General features: G+C 55.8%; 1 protein-coding gene across 5 annotated transcripts in view; it reads left to right on the forward strand.

The window, feature by feature from the left end:
• LOC140403111 (calponin-1-like) overlaps window positions 1-3,704 on the forward strand; it is a 119,576-nt gene extending 115,872 nt beyond the window's left edge. For all 5 annotated transcript variants that reach the window (XM_072490739.1, XM_072490735.1, XM_072490737.1 and 2 more), the window contains one exon: window positions 630-3,704. In XM_072490739.1, coding sequence (XP_072346840.1) covers window positions 630-938 — 309 coding nt within the window. In that variant the 3' untranslated portion in view covers window positions 939-3,704. The remainder of the gene's footprint in view (window positions 1-629) is intronic.
• The last annotated feature ends 9,614 nt before the right edge of the window (window positions 3,705-13,318 follow it).

Here is a 13,318-nt window from a genome sequence, read left to right on the forward strand (position 1 = left end):
GGGGAGGGATGGAGGGGGGTGGAGGGGTGAGGGATGGAGGGGGAGGGATGGAGCGGAGAGGATGGAGGGGGGAGGGGGAGGGCTGGAGGGGAGAGGATGGAGGGGGAGAGGATGGAGCGGGAGAGATATGGAGGGGCGAGGTATGGAGGGGCGAGGTATGGAGGGGGACGGCTGGAGGGGGAGGGCTGGAGGGGAGGGCTGGAGGGGGAGGGCTGGAGGGGAGGGCTGGAGTGGAGGGCTGGAGGGGAGGGCTGGAGGGGGAGGGCTGGAGGGGGGCGAGGTATGGAGGGGGAGGGATGGAGGGGGCGGGATGGAAGGGAGAGGATGAAGGGGGAGGGATGGAGGGGGAGGGATGGAGGGCTGGAGGGGGAGGGCTGGAAGGGAGAGGATGAAGGGGGAGGGATGGAGGGGGAGGGATGGAGGGCTGGAGGGGAGAGGATGAAGGGGGGAGGGATGGAGGGCTGGAGGGGGAGGGCTGGGAGAGGATGAAGGGGGAGGGCTGGAGGGGAGAGGATGAAGGGGGGAGGATGAAGGGAGGAGGAATGGAGGGGGGAGGGATGGAGGGGGGAGGGTTTGGGGGATGGAGGGCACACTGATCACTCTGTAACCAATCCTGTTGCTGCTTCCAGGCTGGAATGACGGCTCCAGGGACACGGAGACTCATCTTCGATAACAAACTTGGAACTGAAAAATGTGACTCCACCATTGTGTCACTGCAGATGGGAACAAACCTCGGAGCTTCACAGAAAGGAATGACTGTGTATGGGTTGAGCCGGCAAGTATTTGACCCAAAGTACTGCTCCACTTCCAACTACTCCATCAACAACGGGAACCAGCTCGCCAGCGGCTCTGAATGCAGTGAGAGTGACTACCCAGCTGAGTACAATCAGCAAACAGATCCCAATCGCCACTTGCAAATGTTTCAGGACTTTGAGTGAGGAGAAGACAGTGTCGCTGCCGAACTAACTGTCTTGCACGTGCGTGCATCGCAGCCATACACATCTCTCGACTGCAAACCCTATGCTGAATACACAGGCTAATCCCAGTAGATGTTACAGCCAGGAATCCTCCACACAACTACCCAGAACGCTTCACTGCCAGCGCTCACCGTGGCTGAAACTCCTGTTTGGCTCTGCAGGTTGAATGAAATGTGAACACAGGAATTGTTTCTTCAAACCAGCTTTGGCGTGGTCAATCAACACCAAAAGCAGTCACATAAACCAGGTTAATGTAATCATTGGCAAAACCCCCTGAATGTATCCCTCCAGATGTAGTTTGAAACAACCTAACTCCCCGGCTCACTCCCCCATCTCCCTGTCCAGAACTATGAAAAATTACATTCAAATACAAATTACAAGAAGTTTAATTTTAAATTATTCATTTTCTACTCAACATGTCAGCACCAGCTCATTGTCTACATCTCTTACAGTAAATTAACTCATGGCAGTAAATCTTCATAAAATGTGATTGACAACCACCCTCTCTACCATTACACACACAGGAAGGCAAACTACGGCACTGATCCAGTCAATCCTAGTTGCTTTGTCAGAGGTTCAGCAATGATGTCCTCGGCCCCCAGTCATCTGCTGCAGCTTCCATCATAAGGTCAGAAGTGGGGATGTTTGCTGATGATCCCACAAAGTTCAGCACCATTCATGTCTCCGCAGACCCTGAAGCAGTCCATGTTTAAATACAGCAAGACCTGGACAATGTCCAGGCTTGGGCTGGTGTGGCAAGTTACATTCGTGCCACACAAGTACCAGGCAATGGGGTGGGGGGGGGTTTAGCATTGACCAAAACCTCAACTGGACTAGCCATATAAATACTGCGGCTACAAGAGCAGGCCAAAGGCTAGAAATATGGCAGTGAGTAACTCACCCCAACTGCCAAAAGCCTGTCCACCATCCATAAGGCACAAATCAGGAATGTGATGGAATACTCTCCCCTTTTCTAAATGAGCGCAGCTTCAAAAACATTCAAGAAGCTCAACATCATCCAGGACAAAGCAGCCATTTGATTGGCACGTAATCCATAAACATTCATTCACTCCACCACCGACAAACAGTGGCAGCCGTGTGTACCATCTACAAGATGCACTGCAGGAACTCACCAAGGCTCCTTGGGCAGCACCTTCCAAACCTACAACTATTACCACCAAGGACAGGGGCAGCAGATACGTGGGAACACTACCACCTGCCAACTCCCCTCCAAGCCACTCACCACCCCGACTTATATCGGCATTCAATCTCTGTCACTGGGTCAAAATTCTGGAACACCCTCCTTAATAGCACTGTGGGTGTAGCTACCCCACATGCAGCTGTTCTAGAAGGCCACCTCCTCAAAGGCAACTCGGGATGAGGAACAAATGCTGGCTGGACAGCGACACTCTCATTGCTTGAATGAATAAAAAATGTGCTCTAGAATATTTTAAGGTACCGATACCGAACAAAATGGATCTGTGTAACCTGCAGTGTCACTGGGGTAGGACTATTTCTGTAACACTACCTTTGAAAACCAATTTCCATGACTTTGATGTTTATGTGGTAAAGCAAGTGCACAGACAGAAGCATCAGAAAGTGCGAAAGTAGCTCAACCTTCGATTCAGCATCGGTAAGGGCAGCACGGTGGCGCAGTGGTTAGCACGGCTGCCTCACGGGGCAGCACGGTGGTGCAGTGGTTAGCACTGCTGCCTCACGGGGCAGCACGGTGGCGCAGTGGGTTAGCACTGCTGCCTCACGTTGCCGAGGACCCGGGTTCGATCCCGGCCCTGGGTCACTGTCCGTGTGGAGTTTGCACATTCTCCCCGTGTTTGCGTGGGTTTCACCCCCACAACCCAAAGATGTGCAGGGTAGGTGGATTGGCCGCGCTAAATTGCCCCTTAATTGGAAAAAATGAATTGGATACACTAAATATATAAAAAAATAAAAGAAATTCAGCATCGGTACAGAAACGGAGGGAAGTCTGGTGTGGTGGACATTCTGCAAAAGTAATTAGGTTAGTTTTTAGATTTAGAAGTCTTTTTCTTGCAGTATTGACAATGTGTAAACTCTATAACCAGCAGTTGTGTAGTGACCAAGAATACCCTGCTCGCAGCAACACCTTATAATCTTGACCCCCCTGGACATGCAGGCACACAATTAGATTCTACAAGAATATCACAGGGTCACACCAGACCTCGACGCTTCCCTTCACCTGGCACACTGTGGTTTATTAAGAAACATCACTTTCAAAAAATGTGTAGTGTTAAACAAGAATGTGATATTTAATTAAAAAGGAACAGCAACCAACCTCACCAACAGACAAGCCTCATATAAGAGCTCAATCAGCTAGACATTGACTACATCAGTTCCCATCTAAAAGAGCTTCAGATGTACCAGCCTCTTTGCACAGGCTTAGCAGAGAGTGGATCTAGTATTTCTGCGTCAGTTCTCCAGTTTAACACCCAACTGGCTGCAGTAAGTAATGTCTCTGCAGAAACAGATCAATGAGGATAATGGTAGGCAGAATGTTCAAAAAAGCTCAATGTAGCGACTACGTTCTGCAAATCACACCAACACTTTGGTCAATTTTATACAATCCATGGAAACCTACAGACAGTATTAATTCTTTGCCTGATGAAGCTGTGTTCTGGGAATGTGATTATTAACTGTTCAATAAGTGGTGTTAAACTATCCCATGACTAATTAAAGAGTCTCTTACTGCAATGAGTTTAATTAATGTGAATTGTGTACTGCTATTCTACTACAGAGCACATTATGTCGCTAACTGTTAATTAATAAAACCAGACCAAATAAGGAAGGTGGCCAGGATAAGGAAGGTGGCACTTCAGAGGGGCTGGCAGTTGCGGGGGGAGGTTGGGCCTCCAAACTTGCATTATTCCATGGCCGAGAATGCGGAGTAGATGCGGGGCTGGAGTAGGGAGGCGGAAGTTTTATGGGTGAGGATGGAGGCACGCTCTTGTAGGGGGTCGGGGTTGTGGGCACAGGCACTGCTTCCATTTGCCCAGGAAAGTCCTGTGGTTGCTACATTGATGATTTGGAGGCAGTTCCGGTAGCACCTTAGGTTGGGAGCGGGGTCGAAACTGATGCCGACCCGGGGAAATCATGGATTTGAGCCGGGGAGGATGGATGCGAGGTTTCAGCGATGGGGCGAGAGAGGGTGAAGGTGATGGAGGGGCTTTGAGGAGTTTAAAAAAATAAATTTAGAGTATCCAATTATTGTGTTTTCCAATCAAGGGGCAGTTTAGCGTGGCCAATCCTCCTACCCAGCACATCTTTTGGGTTGTGCGGGTGAGATCCACGCAGACACGAGAGAATGTGCAAACTCCACACAGATAGTGACCGAGGGCCAGGAACGAACCTGAGACACCACCCTGCTGCCCTCAAGCTTGGAGGAGTTGAGGGGGTTTTCGCGTGAGGAGGGGTTTCAGTATATGCAGGTGCGAGACTTTACATGAAAGGTTTTTCCAACCTTTCCAATAGCGCCTACCTCATTGTTGTTGGAGTAATAATGGAGTTGGAGGGTGGGGTCGTCTCGGCGATTTATGGGAGCATTTGAGGAGGAGGATAATGTCTATGGAGGAGGTTACGGTCAAGAGGGAGGATGAGTTGGGGTTGGCGCAGGAGGAGAGACTGTGGTGTGAGATACTGCGGAGGTAAAAGCTTCAACCTCGTGCGCAAGGCTGGGATTGGTACAGTTGAAGGTGATGTTTAGGGCACATTTGACGAAGGTAAGGACGAGCCGGCTGCTTGAGGGGGTGGAGGATACATGCGAATGATGTGGGAGGGGCCCGGCTAATCATTTGCATATATGTTCTGGTCCTGCCTGAAGTTCGACAAGTTTTGGGGGTCGTTTTTCAGCCCCATGTCAGCGGTCCAGGACGTGGATTTGGAGCCGGGTCCCCTGGGGGCCATATTGGGGGTGTCGGACCTGCCGGAGATGCAGACAGGGATGGAGCAAATGTTTTTGCCTTCGCCTCATTGATCGCTGGCAGGTGGGTTTTGTTGGGGTGAAGGTCAGCTTCTCCACTCCATGCCTTGGTGTGGCTGGGGGGTCGAATGGAGATCTTACATTTTGAGAAGGTGAAATTTTCCACAGGAGATGGGGTTTGCTTATTTTGCATTTCTGAGAGCTACTTACTGTCAACTTACTGTTGTGGGAGGGTGAGATTCGTAGAGTTTATTGTATTTGGGGGTGTATGTGTTTGTAAAATGTTAAAATGCTAAAAATTTGAATAAAAGTACTTTTCAAAACAAAAATGAATGTAGGTGGGTCGATCAGTAAGTTCGCAGATAATACAAAAATTGATGGGGTTGCAACGAGCGAGGGGGATAGCCTTAGATTACAGGAGGATATAGACGGGCTGGTTAGATGGGCGATCAGTGGCAAATGGAATTCAATCCGGATAAGTGTGAGGTGATGCACTTGGGCCGGACAAACAAGGCGTGGGAATACAGGATAAACGGCAGGACCCTGAGGGTCAGAGGGGCCTTGATGTTCATGTACACCTGTCCCTTAAGGTAGCAGAGCAGGTGGGTACAGTGGTTAAGAAGGCATATAGTATACTTGTCTTTATTAGCCGAGGCAGAGAGTTGAATGGCAGGGAGGTTATGCTGGAACTGTATAAAACATTGGTTTGGCCACAGCTAGAGTATTGTGAGCAGTTCTGGGATCCACATTACAGGAGGGATGTGATAGCACTGGACAGGGTGCAGAGGAGATTTACCAGGATGTTGCCTGAGCTGAAGGGTTTTAGTTGTGAACAGAGATTGGATCGACTGGGATTGTTTTCCTTGGAGCAGAGGAGACTGAGGGGGGACAGGATTGAGATGTATAAAATTTTGAGGGGCATAGATAGAGTAGACAGGAAGAAATGTTTCCCCTTGGTGGAGGGATCAATGACCAGGGTGCAGAGATTTGAGGTAAGGGCAGGAGATTTGTTTTTGCCCAGAGGATGTGAATCTGAAGCGCACTGCGTGGAGGTAGAGACCCTCACAGCGTTTCATAGGTATTTAGATGTGCACTTACCAAGGCCAAGTGCTGGAAAATGAGATTAGAATGCTTAGGTGGTTGTTTTTGGCCAGTGCAGACGCAATGGGCTGTAGACCTCTCTGACAATGCAAAAGGTTAACATATCAGTTCCAGCAGCAGTGCAGTGGAGGCGGTATGTGGATATCGGGCCAACCTGCCATTAAGTTACTGGTGCAACCCCTCTTGGCACCAAACATCTTGGAAGTATTTGGCCCAGCATCTCGATCAATATCCCACACAACCTTTGAAATAAGAACACTTGCTGATAACACCACTTTGTGTTCATCACTTGCTGGTGTACAAGATTATGACAGGTTTAGATAAGGGAGACAAAATGTCTGCCCAATAACTAATGGGACAAGGAGTAAGGGACACAGATTTAATATTTCAGGCAAAAAGACGCAGGGTGGGGAGAAAGAAATGTAATGAAGAATTGTTTTTACGCAGTGTAGTATTCTTCACCTGGAGTTCGGAGCGTACAAAGCTTGTGGACGTAGATTTCAAAAAGAAATTGAATGCATTTCTGAATGAGATAAACCAATAGCGTTATGGGAATATAATAGGCTGATAGCAGATTGGATTGGTCTGCTGCACCCCCCCTGCTGTGTCGCAATGATTCCACCCCCCCTGCTGTGTCGCAATGACTGCACCCCCCTGCTGTGTCGCAATGACTGCACCCCCCTGCTGTGTCGCAATGATTCCACCCCCCCTGCTGTGTCGCAATGATTCCACCCCCCCTGCTGTGTCGCAATGATTCCACCCCCCCTGCTGTGTCGCAATGACTGCACCCCCCCTGCTGTGTCGCAATGACTGCACCCCCCCTGCTGTGTCGCAATGACTGCACCCCCCTGCTGTGTCGCAATGATTCCACCCCCCCTGCTGTGTCGCAATGACTGCACCCCCCCCTGCTGTGTCGCAATGACTCCACCCCCCTGCTGTGTTGCAATGACTGCACCCCCCCCTGCTGTGTCGCAATGACTCCACCCCCCCTGCTGTGTCGCAATGACTGCTTCCCCCCCTGCTGTGTCGCAATGACTCCACCCCCCCTGCTGTGTCGCAATGATTCCCCCCCCTGCTGTGTCGCTATGACTGAACCCCCCCTGCTGTGTCGCAATGACTGCACCCCCCCTGCTGTGTCGCAATGACTCCACCCCCCCTGCTGTGTCGCAATGACTGCACCCCCCCTGCTGTGTCGCAATGACTGCACCCCCCCTGCTGTGTCGCAATGACTCCACCCCCCCTGCTGTGTCGCAATGACTGCACCCCCCTGCTGTGTCACAATGACTGCACCCCCTGCTGTGTCACAATGATTCCCCCCCCTGCTGTGTCGCAATGATTCCACCCCCCTGCTGTGTCACAATGATTCCCCCCCCTGCTGTGTCGCAATGACTGCAGCCCCCTGCTGTGTCGCAATGACTGCACCCCCCCTGCTGTGTCGCAATGACTGCACCCCCCCTGCTGTGTCGCAATGACTGCACCCCCCCTGCTGTGTCGCAATGACTGCACCCCCCTGCTGTGTCGCAATGATTCCACCCCCCTGCTGTGTCACAATGACTGCACCCCCCCTGCTGTGTCGCAATGACTGCACCCCCCTGCTGTGTCGCAATGACTGCACCCCCCCTGCTGTGTCGCAATGATTCCACCCCCCTGCTGTGTCACAATGACTGCACCCCCCTGCTGTGTCGCAATGACTGCACCCCCCCTGCTGTGTCGCAATGACTGCACCCCCCCTGCTGTGTCGCAATGACTGCACCCCCCCTGCTGTGTCGCAATGACTGCACCCCCCTGCTGTGTCGCAATGACTGCACCCCCCTGCTGTGTCACAATGACTGCACCCCCCTGCTGTGTCGCAATGACTGCACCCCCCCTGCTGTGTCGCAATGACTGCACCCCCCCTGCTGTGTCGCAATGACTGCACCCCCCCTGCTGTGTCGCAATGACTGCACCCCCCCTGCTGTGTCGCAATGACTGCACCCCCCCTGCTGTGTCGCAATGACTGCACCCCCCCTGCTGTGTCGCAATGACTGCACCACCCCTGCTGTGTCGCAATGATTCCACCCCCCCTGCTGTGTCGCAATGACTGCACCCCCTCTGCTGTGTCGCAATGATTCCACCCCCCCTGCTGTGTCGCAATGATTCCACCCCCCCTGCTGTGTCACAATGATTCCACCCCCCTGCTGTGTCGCAATGATTCCACCCCCCTGCTGTGTCGCAATGACTGCACCCCCCTGCTGTGTCGCAATGACTGCACCCCCCCTGCTGTGTCGCAATGACTGCACCCCCCCTGCTGTGTCGCAATGACTGCACCCCCCCGCTGTGTCGCAATGATTCCACCCCCCCCTGCTGTGCCGCAATGATTCCACCACCCTGCTGTGTCGCAATGACTGCACCCCCCTGCTGTGTCGCAATGACTGCACCCCCCCTGCTGTGTCGCAATGACAGCACCCCCCTGCTGTGTCGCAATGACTGCACCCCCCCGCTGTGTCGCAATGATTCCACCCCCCCCTGCTGTGCCGCAATGATTCCACCACCCTGCTGTGTCGCAATGATTCCACCCCCCTGCTGTGTCGCAATGACTGCACCCCCCTGCTGTGTCGCAATGACTGCACCCCCCCTGCTGTGTCGCAATGACTGCACCCCCCCTGCTGTGTCGCAATGACAGCACCCCCCTGCTGTGTCGCAATGACTGCACCCCCCCTGCTGTGTCGCAATGATTCCACCCCCCTGCTGTGTCGCAATGACTGCACCCCCCCCTGCTGAGTCGCAATGACTGCACCCCCCCTGCTGTGTCGCAATGATTCCACCCCCCTGCTGTGTCGCAATGACTGCACCCCCCCTGCTGTGTCGCAATGATTCCACCCCCCCTGCTGTGTCGCAATGACTGCACCCCCCCTGCTGTGTCGCAATGATTCCACCCCCCTGCTGTGTCGCAATGACTGCACCCCCCTGCTGTGTCGCAATGATTCCACCCCCCTGCTGTGTCGCAATGATTGCACCCCCCCTGCTGTGTCGCAATGACTGCAGCCCCCCTGCTGTGTCGCAATGATTCCACCCCCCTGCTGTGTCGCAATGACTGCACCCCCCCCTGCTGAGTCGCAATGACTGCACCCCCCCCTGCTGAGTCGCAATGACTGCAGCCCCCTGCTGTGTCGCAATGACTGCACCCCCCCTGCTGTGCTGCAATGATTCCACCCCCCCTGCTGTGTCGCAATGACTGAACCCCCCCTGCTGTGCTGCAATGATTCCACCCCCCCTGCTGTGTCGCAATGACTGCACCCCCCCTGCTGTGCTGCAATGATTCCACCCCCCCTGCTGTGTCGCAATGACTGAACCCCCCCTGCTGTGTCGCAATGACTGCAGCCCCCCTGCTGTGTCGCAATGACTGCAGCCCCCCTGCTGTGTCGCAATGATTCCACCCCCCTGCTGTGTCGCAATGATTCCACCCCCCTGCTGTGTCGCAATGACTGCAGCCCCCCTGCTGTGTCGCAATGACTGCAGCCCCCCTGCTGTGTCGCAATGATTCCACCCCCCTGCTGTGTCGCAATGACTGCACCCCCCCTGCTGTGTCGCAATGACTGCAGCCCCCCTGCTGTGTCGCAATGACTGCAGCCCCCCTGCTGTGTCGCAATGATTCCACCCCCCTGCTGTGTCGCAATGACTGCACCCCCCCTGCTGTGTCGCAATGACTGCAGCCCCCCTGCTGTGTCGCAATGATTCCACCCCCCTGCTGTGTCGCAATGACTGCACCCCCCCTGCTGTGTCGCAATGACTGCACCCCCCCTGCTGTGTCGCAATGATTCCACCCCCCCTGCTGTGTCGCAATGACTGCACCCCCCCTGCTGTGTCGCAATGACTGCACCCCCCCTGCTGTGTCGCAATGACTGCACCCCCCCTGCTGTGCCGCAATGACTGCACCCCCCCTGCTGTGTCGCAATGACTGCACCCCCCTGCTGTGTCGCAATGATTCCACCCCCCTGCTGTGTCGCAATGACTGCACCCCCCTGCTGTGTCGCAATGACTGCACCCCCCCTGCTGTGTCGCAATGACTGAACCCCCCCCTGCTGTGTCGCAATGATTCCACCCTCCTGCTGTGTCGCAATGACTGCACCCCCCCTGCTGTGTCGCAATGACTGCACCCCTCCCTGCTGTGTCGCAATGATTCCACCCTCCTGCTGTGTCGCAATGACTGCACCCCCCCTGCTGTGTCGCAATGATTCCACCCCCCTGCTGTGTCGCAATGATTCCACCCCCCTGCTGTGTCGCAATGACTGCACCCCCCCTGCTGTGTCGCAATGACTGCACCCCCCCTGCTGTGTCGCAATGACTGAACCCCCCCTGCTGTGTCGCAATGATTCCACCCTCCTGCTGTGTCGCAATGACTGCACCCCCCCTGCTGTGTCGCAATGACTGCACCCCCCCCTGCTGTGTCGCAATGATTCCACCCTCCTGCTGTGTCGCAATGACTGCACCCCCCCTGCTGTGTCGCAATGATTCCACCCTCCTGCTGTGTCGCAATGACTGCACCCCCCTGCTGTGTCGCAATGATTCCACCCTCCTGCTGTGTCGCAATGACTGCACCCCCCTGCTGTGTCGCAATGATTCCACCCTCCTGCTGTGTCGCAATGACTGCACCCCCCTGCTGTGTCGCAATGACTCCACCCCCCTGCTGTGTCGCAATGACTGCACCCCCCCTGCTGTGTCGCAATGACTCCACCCCCCTGCTGTGTCGCAATGACTGCACCCCCCCTGCTGTGTCGCAATGACTGAACCCCCCCTGCTGTGTCGCAATGACTGCACCCCCCCTGCTGTGTCGCAATGACTGCAGCCCCCCTGCTGTGTCGCAATGACTGAACCCCCCCTGCTGTGTCGCAATGACTGCACCCCCCCTGCTGTGTCGCAATGACTGCACCCCCCTGCTGTGTCGCAATGACTGCACCCCCCCTGCTGTGTCGCAATGACTGCACCCCCCCTGCTGTGTCGCAATGACTGAACCCCCCCTGCTGTGTCGCAATGACTGCAGCCCCCCTGCTGTGTCGCAATGATTCCACCCCCCTGCTGTGTCGCAATGACTGCACCCCCCCTGCTGTGTCGCAATGACTGCAGCCCCCCTGCTGTGTCGCAATGATTCCACCCCCCTGCTGTGTCGCAATGACTGCACCCCCCCTGCTGTGTCGCAATGACTGCACCCCCCCTGCTGTGTCGCAATGATTCCACCCCCCCTGCTGTGTCGCAATGACTGCACCCCCCCTGCTGTGTCGCAATGATTCCACCCCCCTGCTGTGTCGCAATGATTCCACCCCCCTGCTGTGTCACAATGACTGCACCCCCCCTGCTGTGTCGCAATGACTGCACCCCCCCTGCTGTGTCGCAATGACTGCACCCCCCCTGCTGTGTCGCAATGACTGCACCCCCCTGCTGTGTCGCAATGACTGCACCCCCCCTGCTGTGTCGCAATGATTCCACCCCCCCTGCTGTGTCGCAATGACTGCACCCCCTCTGCTGTGTCGCAATGATTCCACCCCCCTGCTGTGTCGCAATGACTGCACCCCCCCTGCTGTGTCGCAATGATTCCACCCCCCTGCTGTGTCGCAATGATTCCACCCCCCTGCTGTGTCGCAATGACTGCACGCCCCCTGCTGTGTCGCAATGACTGCACCCCCCTGCTGTGTCGCAATGACTGCACCCCCCCTGCTGTGTCGCAATGATTCCACCCCCCTGCTGTGTCGCAATGATTCCACCCCCCTGCTGTGTCGCAATGACTGCACGCCCCCTGCTGTGTCGCAATGACTGCACCCCCCCTGCTGTGTCGCAATGACTGCACCCCCCCTGCTGTGTCGCAATGACTGCAGCCCCCTGCTGTGTCGCAATGATTCCACCCCCCCCTGCTGTGCCGCAATGATTCCACCACCCTGCTGTGTCGCAATGACTGCACCCCCCCTGCTGTGTCGCAATGACTGCACCCCCCCTGCTGTGTCGCAATGATTCCACCCCCCCTGCTGTGTCGCAATGACTGCACCCCCCCTGCTGTGTCGCAATGACTGCACCCCCCCTGCTGTGTCGCAATGACTGCACCCCCCCTGCTGTGTCGCAATGACAGCACCCCCCTGCTGTGTCGTAATGACTGCACCCCCCCTGCTGTGCCGCAATGATTCCACCACCCTGCTGTGTCGCAATGACTGCACCCCCCCTGCTGTGTCGCAATGACTGCACCCCCCCTGCTGTGTCGCAATGATTCCACCCCCCCTGCTGTGTCGCAATGACTGCACCCCCCCTGCTGTGTCGCAATGACTGCACCCCCCCTGCTGTGTCGCAATGACTGCACCCCCCCTGCTGTGTCGCAATGACAGCACCCCCCTGCTGTGTCGCAATGACTGCACCCCCCCTGCTGTGTCGCAATGACTGCACCCCCCCTGCTGTGTCGCAATGATTCCACCCCCCCTGCTGTGTCGCAATGACTGCACCCCCCCTGCTGTGTCGCAATGACTGCACCCCCCCTGCTGTGTCGCAATGACTGCACCCCCCCTGCTGTGTCGCAATGACAGCAACCTCCTGCTGTGTCGCAATGACTGCACCCCCCCTGCTGTGTCGCAATGACTGCACCCCCCCTGCTGTGTCGCAATGACTGCACCCCCCCTGCTGTGTCGCAATGACTGCACCCCCCCTGCTGTGTCGCAATGACTGCACCCCCCCTGCTGTGTCGCAATGATTCCACCCCCCTGCTGTGTCGCAATGACTGCACCCCCCCCTGCTGAGTCGCAATGACTGCACCCCCCCTGCTGTGTCGCAATGATTCCACCCCCCTGCTGTGTCGCAATGACTGCACCCCCCCTGCTGTGTCGCAATGATTCCACCCCCCCTGCTGTGTCGCAATGACTGCACCCCCCCTGCTGTGTCGCAATGATTCCACCCCCCTGCTGTGTCGCAATGACTGCACCCCCCTGCTGTGTCGCAATGATTCCACCCCCCTGCTGTGTCGCAATGACTGCAGCCCCCCTGCTGTGTCGCAATGATTCCACCCCCCTGCTGTGTCGCAATGACTGCACCCCCCCCTGCTGAGTCGCAATGACTGCACCCCCCCCTGCTGAGTCGCAATGACTGCACCCCCCCTGCTGTGTCGCAATGATTCCACCCCCCCTGCTGTGTCGCAATGACTGCACCCCCCCTGCTGTGTCGCAATGATTCCACCCCCCTGCTGTGTCGCAATGACTGCACCCCCCTGCTGTGTCGCAATGACTGCACCCCCCCTGCTGTGTCGCAATGATTCCACCCCCCTGCTGTGTCGCAATGA

This window comes from Scyliorhinus torazame, chromosome 27 (assembly GCF_047496885.1).
Source record: "Scyliorhinus torazame isolate Kashiwa2021f chromosome 27, sScyTor2.1, whole genome shotgun sequence".
Classification (NCBI taxonomy): domain Eukaryota; kingdom Metazoa; phylum Chordata; class Chondrichthyes; order Carcharhiniformes; family Scyliorhinidae; genus Scyliorhinus; species Scyliorhinus torazame.